At 38.3% G+C, this 19,485-nt stretch overlaps 1 protein-coding gene across 1 annotated transcript in view; it reads left to right on the forward strand.

Annotated features, from left to right (window-relative positions):
* Nucleotides 1-214: 214 nt before the first annotated feature.
* LOC149828102 (peptidyl-prolyl cis-trans isomerase CYP20-1-like) overlaps nucleotides 215-19,485 on the forward strand; it is a 59,040-nt gene continuing 39,769 nt past the window's right edge. Inside the window, exon 1 of the mRNA XM_090017376.1 lies at nucleotides 215-371. Coding sequence (XP_089873502.1) covers nucleotides 294-371 — 78 coding nt within the window. The 5' untranslated portion in view covers nucleotides 215-293. The remainder of the gene's footprint in view (nucleotides 372-19,485) is intronic.

Consider the following 19,485-nt stretch of genomic DNA (forward strand, 5'->3'; position numbering starts at 1 on the left):
GTATACACATTCGTGACATATGTATATAACGTAACATTTTTTCATATAATTCAATGGAAAAAACCCATATCTTACATTGGCTTGCCCTCCGTTTTGTAAAACTCGAGACATCCATTTTTACCTTGGGTTAGCGCACTCTTGTGCCCAACACATATGTCATGGTAGTAAATAGTCTAGTTTATTCAGGCATTAAGTATCTGGAGTCCAACACGTCTTGTATATGACCTAACGAGGGCAGGGCAGCTCTGGTGGCAGTGAACTTGTGGCAAAAAGAAGGAAGAGCGACGAGCAAGATGGGTGCGGTGGCGGCTAGGCTCTCCTCTTTGATCATCTGGTGTGTTTTGCTATTTGGGGTCCTGTTTATCGTTCAGGTCAAGTCTCTCTCTCTCTCTCTCTCTCTCTAATCTTTTACCCTTTTATCTTGGATTCCGTCGGTTTATTGGGTTTTCTTGGACGTGTATCTGTTATCTTTATCGACGCCCCAAAAGATCGATTCCAATGTCGTCTCTTTCTTTTCTCATGTTTATAGCTTGTGACGAGAGATTTTTTTATTCATCATTTTTTCCTACGGTGCAAAAATCTCTACAACTCCGATGTGAGATTTCAATATTCATGCAAAAATCATATGATCCGAAATCACACATTTAATGTAAGATTTCAAATCTCACTGGTTGGAGAGAAACCAAATCATATTTGACTCAGTTTCTCACACCAACCACCTTTTTTTTTGGTTGGGCATGAGATTTGGGGCCATATGAGAATCACTCTCATTCAAATGAGAGAGTGATTCTCATGTGATCGAACCAAACATGCCCTAAGTATCCTCTTAGTCTGATCTTCTAAAGTTAAGCGTTTTATATGGTGCTCTTCTCATCAGTATGCACTTATATTATAAAATTTTGTATTTTTCTTAGTATAGTGAAATACTTCTTTTGTTGCTGTCATGTGGATGTATGATTTGGTCAAACCACATAAATCTTGTGCCTTGTGCTTTTGTGCATTGTTTTTCTGTTTTCTTGTGGTTTGTGTTTTTGATATCTTGTTGATCACGGGAGTAGGGACTGTGCCTATTTCCTTGTGTTATGGTGGTGTCGTTTTGGGATTTTGCTTTACTATGTTTCAAGATTTCTGTAGCTGCTAAAGGGATAAGTTTATTAAGAAAATAAATTATACATGGTTTCTTACTATCATATCATATCTCAATGTAAATTTTCTTTTTTCCCTTAGGGCCAACTTGAAAGAGTCTTGACAATCTTTCTTTAACTTATTTCTAATGAAACATCCTTTATTATTTTCATGTATTATTCTATCAACTTCTTACTTTTCCTATCATTGGCAATGTGTTGCAAAGCATTTTTGATGTCCATGGTATTCTCAGTTTCAAAAGTGTTCTTATGAGAGACATATTTCCATCCATCCATCTTTTACATGTATTTGGTTGGTTTTATCTGATTCATTGTAATTCTTTTGCACAAGTGGTTGCTGAATGTGTATATGGAACTGAAACTCTTTCAGCTCTTGTACATTGACGTCTATAGCAGGGTTTTAAAACCCGTGACTCGGGACTCGACTCGTTCTTTATTGACTCGTGACTCGGCAGGTCAACTCGGTGACTCGGACCGGGTTTTGTTAACTTTTGATTTTAAAAGAAAAACAATTTATAATTTGTCTCAAACCATGTTTTTCAGTAAACAAGAGATCCTTGGGTTGTGTTAAGGCATGTAATCACTGAAACTGGGAGAGAGATGTGACTCTTTCTTAGGTTGCTTTTGAATTGATAACAATTGGCATAAACTAAATTAGCTTGGTTTTTGCTTGTATTACTTCTTGGGTTTGTCATTTTCCAGTTAAACCATTCATAGAGAGCATTAGCATTGAAAAATGCATAGGCTGATCTCTGCCAGACTATCTCACAGGAATATTCGCAACTTACCAGTTACCCTTGTGTCATGCCCCTTTATACAACATTCTTAATGAAAAATTGAACAACAATGGCATGCCATGTGTCCTTTTTGTTGTCCATGTGACCATATATAAATGTACATCCTTGACAAATGAACAAAGGTCATTAAAAGCAACTAATGCTGTAGCAAAAAACTCTACGATATCCTGCTAAATAGCCTTCAAATTTCTTTTTTAGACAAAGGACTATGGAGTAAGTTGAAGAATAACTATGGTGTAAGTTGAAAAATATGAAATTAAGTGGCATGACAAAAATTCTTGAAAGAGATGCAACATATAAAATCCTGGTTGTTCACTCCCAAACAGAGCTAAAACTCTTTTCCCTATGAACACTGGCTCCTAATGTTGTTTCTTATGAATTAGCGGGATTTTTGTATTTTGATGGTTCTGTGCATTGTCAAGCAATCAAGAACTTATGTGAAGCTCTGTTGACATTTGTCTTATTGGTAGAAATTTATGAAAACGTTACGAATCCTCTCTTGAGTGACTTCTAGCTACTGGCTACCACAAGGCCAATTACTAGTTTCCAACATATACTTAGTTCCTTAATTTTATGCTTCTGATAATACACGATGAATATTATAGTTGATTATGCTATGATAGTGATACTTAGTACCTGTTACGAAGTTAACACACACACACACAAGGAAGATCCAAGAGCACACATACCACAAATCCAATGAGCACATCAGTCCACCAAATCAGCCAACACAAGGACCACTAAGGACACACTCACAAGAGACCCTAAGGGTCTGTCTGATTGCTTGTCCAAGATTGGACAGACCCTTAGAACATAACAGACAAAACATATGTTCTATCTGTAACAACCGTACTTCGTCCCATGTTTGTTTCAACTCAAATAAAAAATCAAATTTCAAACATCCCAGAACTCGCCCGAGTCAAGTCGAGTGAGGCCTGAGTCAATTCGGAGTCTTGTCAAGCCGAGTTTGCCTTGTCGGGTTGACTCGTTGGAGGGCCGAGCCGAGCCGAGTCAACGAGTTGACTCGGCAAGTTTTAAAACCATGGTCTATAGAACATAATACACAACATTTCCATCATAGGGAAGTGGTTCAATTGAAGTTTAGAATGTCAAGCTATGTCACAGGGATTCGGCTAGCAGGGTGCCGCACCCGCGTCGACTCGACTCGACGCGGGTGCGGTCAACCCGACCCTGGGTGCGTTGACCGCATGGTCATTTTGGTCCATTTTTTTTGTTTTTTTTTTTAAATTGCCCTATGAAATGGGCTGTGGAATTTAATTTTTTTTTTGCCCGGGCCAAGGCCCAGGCCCAAGCCCAGGATAATGATCATTCCATCGTCCTCGTATGTCTTTGGACTTACGTGACGTGGTCGATGTGACCTTTCATTTTCAAAGAAACGTTTTTTGTTCGACGCTTGGGAGATTGACAGGCGTAACGCGACAACTAGTCACTGGTTGTATGTATGGGAAGTCCCTCCTTTTTGTTTTTGCTTTTGCTTTTGGACGACGCTTCCAGCTTTTTGAAACGAAAAAGCCATGGAGTGCCAGGTTGTCACGCGCTCTGAGCCTTTCATTTCAGTTCAACACTCCAACCAAACTCAAAATAGCTCTTTGTTTTCTCCTGGCAGACTCACTCGACTCGACTATAGTATATAACTGGTTCTTTTGGGTGACTCTTGAGTCAGACTTGCTTTTAATAAGTTAGTCGAGCATTTGAAACAAGTTAGTCGAACCTACATAGTGCGTACTCAAGGCGGGGCGACTCTTGACCCACTCAGAAGTCACCAAGGTTACACGGGATGGGTATTTGCCTTTTTAACAGGGCTTGGATTTTGAGCACTAGAGTTGGCCACTTCAACTCCCCATGCGAGTCCCACAAACACCATCCTCATAAGGACAGCAACTTGTGACACGCACATTCCCAAGTTGGATCGACCTGCATCGGGGGGAACCCCCGGACCCCCCTTATATATATTTTACATTTTTGCCCCTGCCGCACCCCCGCACCCGGTTTTTTTGGAAATGCCGAATCCCCGCACCCGCACCTGCACCCATGTGACATAGATGTCAAGCTGTTGTTAGCCTCCCACTTTCCCTTGAAAGATCTTCCGTCTTTGTGGCATTTTCTGAGAGATGAGGTTAACCACTAACATGAATTAGACTGTTTAAAGCATGCAGTTAATTTCTAACTTGATATTTAGTTTTTTTTGACTTGGTGATTCAAGTGCAGAATGCTTACAAGGTAATAGCATTGGTGCATTACAATAGTTCAATTTTACTTATTATATATGGTCAATCAATTGTGGTGCCTATGCATTCGCCAAAGAAAGTAGGTTTTACATGGGTGAAATTTGGACCATAAACAAATATTTATGTAGGAAAATAGTGACGTGCTAAACCTATATCCAATGGAACCAAATACACCACCTCAATTCTAAGCATTGGGTTAGAAAAGATAGTCATGTCCAATTGGAATATGCAAGTCAATCATTTTTTCTTAGTCCACATCTGAAATATGGTTGGATTCAAGCAAAATCTCTTTTCTAGTTCCACACCTAATTATGTAAATTTCAGAAGTAATAATAATTTAGACGATCTTATAAAATCAATTAATTACATATGAACCATGGGCACAAATATTAGCTGGTGATTATGTTTTTGTTTAACATCCAATAAATTGTCAAAATTAATATGATTGGTTTACTTATCACATCATGCATTTTATGCTCACTGTATGACTAGTAAATACATTGGTTATAATATCTTTGTATATCTTTGTGATATTTTAAAAACTTAAAAGTTTAACTGTCAACTATATTATTATTTTGATTATAAAATTGAAGATTTATTGGGTTTTTTTCTAAGATAAAAATCCCTTTTTAAGTTGCTTTACTGGTATAATGTTGATGTCATAACTTAGTTGAAATCATTTATTGATGTAATTTATTCCATAGCTGCAAATTTTGTTCTCGGCAATTTCTCAGTGAGGTTTTGTCTTAGGAGTTTTTTTCTTAGGACAATCTTGCAAAAAATCTTGGATGTTTAAAAAAATAAAAACTTAAATAAAAATTGAAAAGGATAAGCAATAATAGGTTTTTAGCAGTTTTGCTTTTATAAAAACATAAAGTAACAGTTAAAACAACTTTTAAAAATAAAATAAACAAAACTAGCAAAAATATATACTCAAAATACGCACAATAAGATTTTTAGAATATCATGATATTATCAGGATATTTATGTTATAACCGATATTTAAAAATCTTATGATATTTTTTCGTTAATAGTGTCTGAAGTTTTTTTTCTCTTAAATATCATAATATTTACAAAATATCAGCGATGTATGGGCTGTGATTTATTCCATGGCCAAACCTAGAAACTAATCTATTTTTTCGTTCGTCCAATTTGAATACCTCTACAAGGTAGATGTTAAGGAATTTGTGTTGTTATGACAAGTCATTGAGTTTAGGCTTGGAAAGGTTTTGTATTTTTTTCATAAATTATAGGCATGATTGGAAGCAGAAGCATCCCATCTTTCAAAAAGAAGAGGATGATTATTCATATTTCGTTTTGTTATAAAGGTGATGGAATGGGGGGCCATAGGCGGAAGTCATAAAATTGGGTGATTTAGCATATCTACTTCCAATATATCACTGTTGGGCCACATCATTATGTTATTTGATTCAATATATACAATCCAATTGGAATTGGATTTAGTAGTAATCTAATATACATAAAATGCTCAACTTGAATAGATCCAGTTTAATTCGACCCACTTAGTGTGAGGACTTTTTGTCCTAGCTGGGAATTGTTCCCTTGTCTTTTATGTGACAAAAAAGATACCTTCTTGTGAAAAGTGGAGCACCATATTTAATCTTGGTTTAAAATATAAGATTACCTTCAGATTCATACTTGATCAAGGATGTAACTGCTTGCCCTCAGCTTGCATATAATAGGGTGCTAATGAGGTCAGTTATAGGTTGACCCTTAGCCTGAATTGGAACAGTTGACATGTGCACCACAGATCATAATCATGGGGATCACCTATATTTTGAAAATACTGCAATATTTTTTTGTTACATTGGAAGAGTTTGAAGCAACAATATCATGATCTTTTCAAGGTTCACAATTTAAGTATAACTCTTGGTCTTCATTTTTATTTCTTTGCCGACATGAGTGTTAAGGACAAAGAAACTAGAAAGGTATTAGGTAAAGGAAATAGAAAGAATATTATGATAGATATGAAGGTATCATTCAACCAAACAACCTGGGAGAAAAATTTAGTCAGCTCTTTGATTATGATGTACAGCAGCCCATGAATGGTTAGCATGTGGAAAGTGCACCCAACTTTTTGCAGTGTGCCAAAAAGTGCTCAAAATACTGAAAACATTAAGAAGCTGATGATATTATACAAGAGACATGCTAAGTCTATTTAAAATAGTATATCAAATACTCCACTCTTTACCCAATCTAGTGAAGAATTCACCCAACTGACAGGTTGTTTCGTATGACAATTCTTCAACGGACTTCCATGTTTTCTTATGTGATATTTCAAGGCCAAAGAATCATCAACTTCATGTGATGGAGCCAGACTATGGTTGAAGAAGTGAAGCCATGCATTATAATGATTCCTGGGATGTTTAGGCCAAAAGACAAAAATGTGGCTAGAAGCATGTTTATAAAGTTAAATACAAATCCAGTGGGAGATAGAAAGATTCAAAGCAACGTAAGGATCTAAGGGTACAATCTGTTAAATTGTAATTTATAAGACAATGTATTTTCTATATATATTTTCTATATATAAAAGAAGATACATATACATATATATATTTCATATATGTATATGTATTCATCTACTTGTATATATAAAATATATATTTCTTTATTGTATTGGCTGTAGGGGTATTTTAGTCATTTCTACATTTTACGCATATTCATGTTTTTGAATATGATTGTAATTCCTCCTTTTTATTTTTTTATTTTTGTAATTTTTTTCATTTCTTATTTTTGTTTTTTTTATATAATGTTTTTGTACACAGTCAGTGGCTGACTGTGTACAGTGTACAACAGTCAGCCATTGACTGTGTACACAGTTTTAAAAATATAGACGTTGGGCTGATTCCCAACGTCTCTAATAAGAGCTGTTGGGAATAGCCCAACGCTCTTAAGTATGCTTATAAATAAGGGCTATGTGAGCCCATTGTATGCAAGTATTAGAGTAAGGAGTTGTCTCCTTAAGCTTATAAATACTGTGCATTTATTGCACTTTCTTTGGTGTAAAACTTATAAACACTGTGCATTTATTGCACTTCTTTTTGTGGTGTAAAGCTTATAAACACTGCATTTATTTTGTGTATTGAGTATTTGAAGTATCAATTTATTTGAAAACTTGATTGTTTGCAAGGATTCTTCACACAACAACATGGTAGATTACGAAGAAACTTTATTCCAGTTTTGAATGTAGTGTGTGCATTATTTTATCGTTGGTCATATCATATAATGCGCCTCTTCATCAACTTGGTTAAAATGCATTTCTTCATATAGAAGAGGAGGATTATATGGGGAAACTTATAGGATTTTACCAAATCAAGGATATATTGAGCAGGAGGTTCAAAATGAAAGATCTTGGTAATTTAAAGTACTTGGTGTTGAAATTGATATAAACAAGGATGGTCTTGTTTTGACACAACATAAGTAGACTCACAATCTTCTAAAAAAAGGCTGTGATGGTTGATGGCAAGACTTTGATAACGCTGAGTCCCATTAATCAATAGCTCAGCTTGAATGATGGTGAATTATGTGAAGATCCTACAAAATTTAGGAGTATTGTTGGTATGATGCAATATCTTACTTTTACTTGGCTAGATGTAGTCTATGCTGTGAATCAGGTATCTCAATTTATGCATCAAACCAAAACAGGTCACATGGAGGCCTTAAAGTGAATCTTTTGCTACTTAAAAGGATCTCTTGGTGATGGGTTTATTTTAAGAAAAGAGGCCAGCCATAAACAAAAGGCTTTTGTACGATCAAATACAGAGGCTGAGTATCATGCAATGGCTGCAACATCCTCAGAGTTATCATGGATAAGACACTTATTATGTGACCTGAATGAAAGGGTTCCCAGATCTATTTATTTTGTGACAATCAAAGTGCCATTAAAATTTCTTTGATCCTTGTGCATCAACATATACAACTTGAGGGAGGCTATTGACAAGTGACCCTGGTTCTGAATCTGGGTAATCCAAACTGGATCCAGATTTGGGTAGTCTTGTTACTTTATGTATTTGTTTTTGTTATTCCTATTTTACCCTGCCTTGTGTAATGTCTATATGTAACTAACTTGGGGTATTATTGTAAATTGGCTGTATTTGTAATTGAATCATATATATGTAAAAGGATCTCACGATATCCTCACATTGAGAAAATGTGATTTGAAGAAACCCCTATAGATACCTAAAAATGTTAATCCGAATATTATTAAGCTCTAGATTGTTGATGAGCTATATAACAGGGATTCGGCTAGCAGGGTACTGCACCCGCATCGACGCGACTCGACGCAGGTGCGGGTGTGGCACCGGGTGCGATCAACCCGATCCTGGGTGTGTTGACCTTACCCAGGGTCATTTTGGTTCATTTTTTGGATTTTTTTTAAAATCTTTTTGCCCACGCGCCGAGGGGAACCCCAGACCCCCTATATATATTTACATTTTTGCCCCTGCCGCACTGTTATCGTCGCAAAAATTTTCCCCTTCCCTTGCGGGAGAGAGAGGAAAATTGCTTTCGCGAGTCAAACTTGACCGGATTTTGGAAAAATTGTTTTGAAATACTCGTCTCCGTTTTTGAAAATAGCGGGAAAATCCATGGGATGGGGCTCGACCTGTCGGTACGAGGTTCGACCGTTCCTACCGCCTTTAACAGGGGTAATCGAACCAAGGACCAAAAAATGTGCTTGACTTAGTTAAATCATCGAAGTCGTGTTCTATCCTAAATGCACAGAGAATTCAGGCATGTGTTATGAGATTTTGTAAAATGTAAGTTGGAAAAATATGATGTATGCTTAGAAAACATTTGGAGTTGAAAAGCATTTCTCAGAAAAAATATGGAAATCAATCTCTCAGGAAACTCAGATGAAAGGATTTGGAAATCACCAGAAAGTTTATGAGGTGAGAAAATTATGAATGGTTGAAAATCCTGGGAAAGTAGAAGTAATTCTTGAGAAAAGATGAACATTTTTTAAAAGGAAAATATTTGTCAGGAAAACTCTGACTTTGAGAATTTTCTTGGGAAAATGATTGAAATTTATGGAAAAATTCTTTGGAGAAGGAAATCAAAACTCAGGAAAATGAAATCCTGAGAATCTTGGCCTTGAAATATTTGAAAATCAATTTTGATTCTTAAGAATGATAAAAAACCCTTTTGAAAATGAATCTTGAGAAAATAATATTTTCTAGGGAAAATCATGGGAAAACTTGATTTGGAAAATCCAACTTTGAAAAATTTCAGAGTTTCTTGAAGAATCGATTTCCATGGAATGAAATTTTCTCGAGAAAAGGCTAGAGAAATGCAGGTGATTTCATGATGTAAATGATTTGAATGGATGAATGTCATTTTGAGCAAACATCTTTTCAGGAAAATATGCAATTTTAAAACTAAGTAAAATTATCACATATTCCGACTGTGGCCGTAAATATGTTTATAATTTACTTAGTTAATTCTAAAATATTTGATAAAATAGAAGGTATGCAGTGAAATTTTGGAAGATAGCCTAAGAGTGTAGGCTCAGTGTGACTAGTAGGAAGATGTTGAATCTGGGTTTCGTCCATATTCCGACTAGGGCCGTAAATATGGACTCTACCGAGTTCAACTCTCTAAGAGTTGGTGCTCATGCCATTCGTGTCCATCCATAGTGGTTTTGAAATATAATGTATGAATCACATATTCAGGATATTACAGAAATTCAAACTATATGAAATGCATATTAATCTAAGCAGAAAAATAAATATTATTCCAAAGTTTACATTTGACTGTTACATTGTTGACAAAAATAAAAATATAACTAAATATTTGATAACTCCAAAAGAAACCATATCTTCCAGATTTTCTTGCAAAAATGAGAATTAGTACGAGAAATACGGCCTACAAAAGATAAATTTACAAATGTTACATTAATAAGAATGCCTACTGGAATATATAATACAATGGCTAAAATATGACTGAAATGCCTATGTTAATATCTAGGTATCATGCTTAAACTTAAATGAGCAATATATACATATATTTCTAAATGCTTAAATTTATGCTAAATGAAATGTGGTAATGGAGATGTATTCACAAGAGAAAATATCTACATAAATGCTCATATATGAAAGCAAGTGTATATGAAGGGATCCACATATATATATATATAAGTATATATATATACACACACATATATATATATATATATATATAGATATAGATATAATGAGAAAATATACATAGTAATTGAAATTCCATATGTACATAGATCAGAAAATACAGAGTATACACAGTTTCTGCACATGATTTCGCAAAGCCATAATTCCCAAATTATAAACTATTTCTCAGTAAAATGTGGTATGGAGATTCCCTGTATATTAATAAATGAGCATATCGAAGATGGTACAGAAATCATGAATGGATATTGACATATCCATCCATGAATATGGCTCATTCTTAAGACTGCACACCTGCAGAAAAGGGAATGGGTATGGATACAAGGTGCTACTGTAAGTGATAGCTGTGTCAATAGGTGAACTATGGCTAAAGTATACTGGTGAAGGGTAGCTGTAGATGAGCATCTTAGTGCCATATGGTAATATGAACAAGTAGGGCAGGGATGTTGTGAATGTTTGGCCTACAGGGACAACTTATGTAATAGCTGAAATGAGCAATGGAATTTACAGATGCTTCCCAATAACATAGGTATAAACCAATCAAGACCAGAGTTACCGGAAGCGCCTAGCTAAAAGGGGAAGCGCGCTTCCCCGAAGCGCGCTTCGGAAGCGCGGAACGTCGCGCTTCCGAAGCGTGGGGGGAAGCGTCCCCCTTTTTTGGGAAGCGCGCTTCCCTTTAATGGGGGACGCGTTTCCCTTTAATGGGGACGCGCTTCCCTTTAATGGGAAGCACGCTTCCCCCTCGCTTCCCCCACGCTTCCCCTGTTTTTTTCAATTTTTTTGTATTTTTTATTTTTTATTTTTATTTTTTTCGCTTCCCCCTCACTTCCGAGACGCTTCCTATGTCGCTTCCGAGACGCTTCCTAGGTCGCTTCCGAGACACTTCCCGAATCGCTCCTAAGTGGTCCCCCGCTTCCCCGCTTCCTAAAATTTTGAAAGTGCCTCGCTTCCCGCTCCCGCTTCCCGCTCCCGCTTCCTCAACTGGCAACCATGATCAAGACATCTAAACCACTATAAACAGCTGGTTTACCAGGAAAATAAGATAAAGTTTCAACCTACCAGTATGCATATTCTAGGATGATTTCCAACTAAAGAGAAAAAAAAATCAATGTATACAAACAAATGGGAAATTACAGTTATCATCCGCTATCTTGAAACACTCCTGAGACACTTTTGAGCAACTAAAAGTCTGCCAAAATATTATTTGAGGAACAATACAACCAACGCCAGCCAAAATGAAACTAGAGGGATATCAATCAAACTGCTATAACGTCAACCGAATCTCCAGCCAATATTATTTTTTAAAAGAGAACGATCATAAACTTCATCATAATGCAATCATCGAGATGGTTGATGGGATATGGCTCAAATGAAGTGCCGGATACAGGTTGATTCCTGCAACTAATTTCAGTAGTCAACCGCCAAGGGACATTTCATCAGATTGAAGGTTTCAATACATGGATGCATGTCCATTTGCACTGTTAGACAGCCATGACAGATTTGTCTTAGAGATATGAGCATTCTTATGGCTGTAGCATAGTTTTTTTAGCTGCTGTAACAGAAATTTAATAATGCTAGTATGAGTATATCTAAATGCAATGGGCGATACAACAGAGGCCGAAATCAAATCGGCAATGACAACACTCATACATATACTCCTGAATCATCAGTCCCAAACTATAACAAGCATAACGTCCAACAACAGGTTGATGAATGATAACCAAATCACTCCTCCTGACAGTATATCAGAATGATATGCCATTCAAGTAGCTTTTAGCAACATTCAGTTGATAAAACACACAGAATTAATCCTTTCTTATAAGCTATTCTCTAAAAAATAAATAAATAAGAAAAAGTCACTGCCGTGACCTACTGCCAATGAAAATACAAGTAATCTTAAAAACATGGTTTATTACATAAGGTTTAAGGGGAAATGAGGTGCGGGAACAAGATGAAAGAGGCGTGCTGTGTTAAAATTCTGAACATTGTGAGAAATATACCATCGTGATGTGCAGAAAATTAATAAAACACAGAAACAAACAGGAAGAAATGAAGTTCGAACATTTGGAAACAGAGATACCAAATCATTATCATGAATACCATCACCTAAAGAGATTGGATTTCTGCAATGAATAAGATATATCCGAGCCAGGTGATAAAATTTTTTTTTTGCGAATACCATGTTAGAGCAAAAGAGTAAATCACATGATATATGTTGGCCTCAGCTGCAATAGGCCATTGATATTATTGCAGAGCATGTAACATCGATGCTACTATTGGTAGTTCAAGGATAAACAGTGTTGCGTTTTGGGGTGAATCAGGGAAATAAGGAATGAGAAAAAGTAAAAAAAAAAAACCAAAGAAAAACGGAATAGGGAAAGGGGAAATAGCACCGATCAAAAGGGGAATGGCTCACCGTGAACCAGAGGAGTCGATTCTTCTTTGGGTTTGCAGATTGAATGCCTTCCAGATGTCACCTTTTAAAAAACCTCGAGGTTTGCTGGAGTCGTGAGTTCTTCTTCTGCTGGAAGGAAGGAAGCAGAGTAATAAAAAAAAAGATTCCAGCGAAAAAGGGGAGGAGATGCAGTCGGCTTCCCGCTAGTTGGGGGGAGAAGGGGCGATCCTGGGAAATGGCTGATGAAGTCTGTGGGTCCTGATAGCAGAGCAAAACAAAAAGAAAAGCAATGGAGAGATCGGGTTCAAAAAAAAAAAAACGCAGATTGGCCCTCCTCTTCTTTCCATACCCAAATCCCCTTTTTAAAGATTTTCGAACCTCTTTCTAAAAAATCACATTTTCCTTTTGGAGTTCCGTTACAGTTTTTGAAACTTTTGAAAATCCGTCGTTTTGGAGGGGGATGAAATCTTAGGTTTTTAAAAAAATTTGGGTTCATTTACCTAAGGTTTAGGTAAAATGAATTTTTTTAGTAATGTTTGTCTACGGCGCCATCTAAGGCTGCTGTTATAAAAATAAGATAAACGGGAGTTTTTTTTTTATGGTAATGCTACCACAATCGGTTTTAAAATCTTTTTGACATAAGTTTCATTTTTGATTGGAAAATTTTCCTAAATTTTCTTGCAGGGAGCTCCAGTGGGGCGCCACCTGTGTGTGGGCCCACTAACTGTTTTATAAGATGACTAACATAAAAAAAATACAAATAGGATTTTGCAAAATTGGTGCCATCTCAGGGTGGGTCCCGTTTGAAACTAAGAAACTTACTTGAGAATCTGAGTGAGATGCTAGTTCAAAGGCGGGTCCCACACCATTTATTTGAAAACAAAAAGCAGAATAAATAACTTCTTTTTGGAATTTTATAATACGAGATAAAACTTTTGTCTTTTTTTTTTCAAGAATTTGGAAGAAAATGGTTTTTCAGGACAAAAAATATGTATATAAAGAAAATGCAGAAATTTTGTAAAAGAGATTTAAAGTCTTTTTGCAAAAAGTTTTGAGATTAAATCTTCTAAATTTAAAATCATGTTCCAAAATTTTAAAATCAACATCAAAATATCCAGATTGCTTTCCTGAGAAAAACTTTTGTAATTCAGAGTCCTGGAGGTAAAATGGGAAGAATTGGCAATTTTGAAGACCCAGGGTTTTGAAATCAATTTTAAAAAGTTTAAAACTCAAATCTGGATTGACAATTTTGAAAATCAGGAGTTCTGGCTCTCAAAATGACATGCTGTGCAGTGAAATGATGTGAAGTGTTCATGCAATGCTATGCAAAGACATGTTCTATGAAATGTCATTCTGAATCTAGAATTGGAACTCTAGCTTCTTGTCAGGAATAGGATTTTGAAAATTTGCAGTTTGAAGATGTTTCTGAACCTAAATATAGAAATTTTGAGGCTCAAGAATGAAATTTCAGACTTTCTGCAAGGTTCAATCTCAGAAATTGACCATTTTGCCCTTCATTGATTCCGGAGAACTGAAATGTGCTGATTGATGGAGATATCGGGAAGGTGAGTGAAAATTTGGGGTGTTTACACGCACCCCCGCACCCAAGGTTTTTGAAAGTGCCGCACCCCCGCACCCGCACCCATGTGACATAGTTGATGAGTTTCCTAATTTAGATTTGATAGGTGATCCAAATATCAAAAGGTCCATTTTAGGATATGGTGTTTACTTGGACGGTAACCTCAAATTATGGAAAAGTAAGAAGCAAAGGAGCATAATAATTAAAGCATGGAAGCATGCCTTAGTAACTATTGTTGTAGAAATAATTTGGATAAGAATGACACAATGAGTCTGAATAATAAGCTACAAGATCTACCATACTTTGTGATTCTAAAAGTGTGTTAGTCTTGTCTTCTAGTTCTATGTTGTATGAGAGGTCAAAGCATTTTCAGATATACTACCCACTTTTTACAAGAGAAAATTGAATGTGAAAGAGATGGAACCGAAGTTTATCAAAAGTTCAAAACAGAAGACCAATTTGTGGGTGTATTAATGTGGGGCTATCAAGAGATTGACATAATATTTGAAGTACGAGGTGTACTACATGACCTATGTACAACAATTGTATGATTTTTTTTTGCAATCAAAGGTGTTACTATTTGTTCGCTGGTACCACTACTTAAGTGTACCAAAATTATATTTTTTGTTTAATCTTATGTATTTTTGGTCATACCCCTTGAGTGGCATAATGTAATATTCTTTCACATTCGAAACACACTTGCAATTTCCCTTTATAGAGTTTTTATTTTAAATAAAAGAACACCGGTTTTGCCCCTAACCTACTAGCTATGTCACATGGGTGCGGGTGAAGGTGTGGGTGTGGGTGCGGGTGCGACAATATATATAAGGGGGGTTCGGGGGTTCCCCCGGTGTGGGTGCAAGCACAACTACGAAACCCAACACCAAATGGGAGTAGGAGCACTTCTCCCTGTGGTGGGACGTTGCATGTTCAAAACCTCATTTGTACGTTAAATAATAACTAGTGGGTCTGCTTAACCCCAACTGGACTTAAAAAAACCCATGAAACTGTCTGACCCAATTGTATTGTTAGGATCTATACACAAGGCAGGCGTTAGGGTGGGCCGCTCAAGAAATCCCATCTATGAGACTCTTAACTTGGTCATCTTTTCCATCCAAGTTCATCCAGCGCATAGAGTCGTCCGACTCAATATCACAATGACAGTTGTGACTGAACCGTGAATGGAAAGTGTAAAGAAAAATATCCATAAAGCCCCTTCTTGCATAAAACTGCAGTACCATCCCTAATGGCTTGTGGTGGGGACCAAACCAATCACATCGCTTCGTTCTACGTGGGTCCCACATAAAAAAACACACGAGGCCATGTGGTTGGTCCACCGGTAGAAGCATCCAGACATGATTGTCTTCGCAGCGATAAGCATTTTGGGATACGATGGTCATTTTGGAAAAAGAAACGGCAGAGAACAGGTACCCCAGTTGCCAACCATTTTCCCAATAAAATGAGGAACCACATATATATATATATATACACACACACACACACAAAGAGAGAGAGAGAGAGAGAGAGAGAGAGAGAGAGAGAGAGAGAGAGAGAGAGAGAGAGAGAGAGAGGCCATGGCGCCAACTCAGCAGGATGGGAAGCTGGAGGAGAGGCTTCTGCTACTGCCCAAGTCAAGGGGAGACGAAGCCACGACGTCCGCGGTGCAGGTGGACCATGGTGGTGGTGGGGCGTCGTTCCCCGGGGCGGTGCTCAACCTGTCGACGACCATCATCGGCGCGGGGATCATGTCCATCTCGGCGACCGTCAAGGCGCTGAGGGTCGTCCCCTCCCTCCTCCTCGTCTTCTTCCTTGCCCTCCTCTCTGACGTCTCCATCGAATTCCTGCTGCACTTCACCGACTCCGGCTCATCCACGTCCTACTCCGGCGTCATGATCGAGTCCTTCGGCCGCCTCAGCTCCCTCACTCTGCAGATTGGACACAATTTTTTTTTTAATAAAAAAGTTGGACACAAATGACCCTGGGTGCGGTCAACACACCCAGGGTCGGGTTGACCGCACCTGGTGCCGCACCTGCGTCGACGCCGGTGTGGCACCCTGCTAGCCGAATCCCTGTGACATAGCCTACAAGAGAATATTAGGGGCCAGTGGCTGGAATACTTTCTTCGACTACCATATCTAGGATGGATCAATATGAATGGTTGGACTGATTGCATTTATGCGCATATACTTTCTTTTTTCTAACTTGATTAGGTCTCTCCTTTTGCAACCAACTATATTTTAGTAACCTTTGGTCAACCTTTTCCCCTTGTGCAGATGACAAAGAAGTCAATGTTATGTCTTTGCTCAATAAAGGTTGTACAACTTGCCATTTTCATGCCATCTCCATAGCCAACAAATGGAAATTTCCAACTAAATTAAGACTAAGGCTTTTGGCAATCATTTCTATCCATTACTTCTAGTTGTGGATTGGTGATAAATGGTAGTGTGTGTGATTACTTGATATCGTCGCGTATCAAGCTGAGTGGTTTGTGCCTGGTTTATGCTTATATTTTGAGCTCCAATCTATCTTGCGCTAGGTTGTGGTCTAGCTCCAAAAATAGACCTAGATCAGGTTGGTTGATGCCCATCCATTTAGTTGGTTCAGACAACTTGCAAGTCACTGTCAGCACTGCTTGTTTGGGCCAATGTTATTAGTATCATATCATATTGCATGATACAATATGGTGTATCGATGTATCGGTAGGAGAACCAATATGATAACACTCATGTATCGGTAAATTCACTATTATTGGTCTATATGGGACCATATCATATAGGAGTGTATCATACAATACACTCTGTATTGTGCAAGTCCTTTTTCTTTTTTTTTGTTAAGATTTCTGGCATTGGAAAAGTGGTGGATGGCCACTTATGGGGGTCATTTTTAAGCTTCCATGGGTCATTTTGACCCCATATTTTTGTATTCTCCCTCCCAAACCTCATTTCCAAGCCTAGCCATTTTTGTGGTTCAAATCAACCCTAAAATTTATACGAGCTCTAGATGTGTGATTTACCCTAAAGTCACCAATTTCCATCCTAGGTAACTTTTTTTTACCTATACCCCTTAAAACCGAACCTTAGGGCTTTGATTGAAGGCGTTTGAGCATGGCTACATCAGGAGACTTGGCATGGGACCATTGTACACCGGTTTATGAAGGGAATATCTTAATTATTACAACTATTGTCAAATGGAGATTCATGGGGGCATTTTGAGGTTGAAGCTTTATTTTACATGCACAAAGCAAAATGTGGCTGCGAGCATGTCTATCCAACTACCAGATGTGAAATGGCGTATGAATGAGCTATTGCAGGAGAACCAAAGGAAGAGAATGAGAAAACAAGAATTAGTAGAAATTGGGGGTTCGACTATGTCCACATGTGCTTTGTGAGGAGTTTGTGGAGGCAACTAGTAGCGTCATAGGCCCTATTGAAGAGGATTTAGAGATCCATCAACAACATAAGGAAAAGAGTATGACAAGAGGAACAAACAGCAGTGGCGTTGGTCACCCCTGCCACTAGCAGTTGGGGAAGGAGAGGAGGAGGGCGGGGATTTACGAGCTCAAGGCACAGGATTAACAATTATTTCCTGCTTAGGACGACCTTAAGAGCCTAACTAGATATATGTTCTACCATGGACTCTAAGCAAATGATCCAACATGCAGACTTAACATTGGGGTGGGGCGCTTTTTTTATAATACTTGCACACCCTTTAATGCTGCAAACTCATATCACTTTCAGGATATGGCTGATGTCATAACCACTATATGAGCTGGTTATAAGATGCCCTCATTTCATGCATTGATCGATAAGATTTTGAAGCAAATTGTTATAGAGGTGAAGCAATGGCGTGGTGAGTTCAGGGAGTCATGGAATAGGTTGCATAATCATGGTAGATGGATGGATGGACAAGAAACAATGAAATCTAGTAACTTTTTTGTTTCTTGTCTTAAAGGTGTAATGTTTTTGAAATCTGTTGATATGTCAAACATGTCGAAGATGCTAGATGAGTTGTATGCTATTTTTAAGGAGGATTTTTGCAACTACCACAGGTGGTTGAGGATGTTATACACAGAGTTACCGGAAGCGCCTAGGCAAAAGGGGAAGCGCGCTTCCCCGAAGCGCGAAACGTCGCGCTTCCGAAGCGTGAGGGGAAGCGTCCCCCTTTTTTGGGAAGCGCGCTTCCCTTTTATGGGAAGCACGTCCCCCTTTTATGGGAAACGCGCTTCCCATAAATGGGAAGCGTGCTTCCCCCACGCTTCCCCCACGTTTCCCCCTCGCTTCTCCCTCGCTTCCCCATTTTTTTCATTTTTTTTCGCTTCCGGTTCGCTTCCAGTTCGCTTCCTAGGTCGTTTCCGAGATGGTTCGGAATTTTCTTCTAAGTGGTCCCACGCTTCCACGCTTCCTAAATTTTTGAAAGTGCCTCGCTTCCCGCTCCCGCTTCCCGTATCGCTTCCCGCTCCCGCTTCCTCGACTGGTAACTCTGGTTATACCTGATAATGTCGATGAATTCATTACTGATAATGCAACAAACGTTAGAGATGTTTGAATAAAGTTGGGGGATGAATATAAAAGTTTTGTTTGGTGTCCATGTGCATCACATTCCATTGATCTCATGCTTGAAGACATTGGTTAGATGCTATGTCACAGGGACTCGGTTAATAGGCCGCCGCATCCGCGTCGATGAGACGCGATGTGGGTGCGGGTGCCGCACCAGGCGTAGTAAAAAACCCCTGGGTGCGAGTCATTTTGTTTCAAATTTTTTTCTTTTTTTTTTGTGTCGGTGAAAGGCAGGGAGGAGGAGAAGAAGAGAAAGACATAGAAAAAGAGGAAAAACGAAAAAAAGAGAGAGAGGTACCTTCTTCTTACTCTCAGAGGGAGAGAGACTGTGGTGGGGTGAGGGTTACGATGAGAGAAGAAAAAGAGAGGGAGAGAGGGGCAGTGGGTGAGGGTTATAAAGAGAGAGAAGAGAGGGAGAGAGAGAGGCGGTGGGGGTGAGGTGACCTAGAGAGAGAGAGAGAGGCATGGGGGTTACGAAGAGAGGGAGCGAGAGGTGGTGGGGTGGGTTTATCGAGTGGGAGAGAGAGGTGGTGGGGTGGGTTACCAAGAGAGAGATATGTAGGGGTGGGAGTTACGGAGAGAGGGAGAGAGAGAGAGGTGGTA

The sequence above is a fragment of the Nuphar pumila genome, chromosome 9 (assembly GCF_984573655.1).
Source record: "Nuphar pumila chromosome 9, dmNupPumi1.hap1.1, whole genome shotgun sequence".
In the NCBI taxonomy this organism is placed as follows: domain Eukaryota; kingdom Viridiplantae; phylum Streptophyta; class Magnoliopsida; order Nymphaeales; family Nymphaeaceae; genus Nuphar; species Nuphar pumila.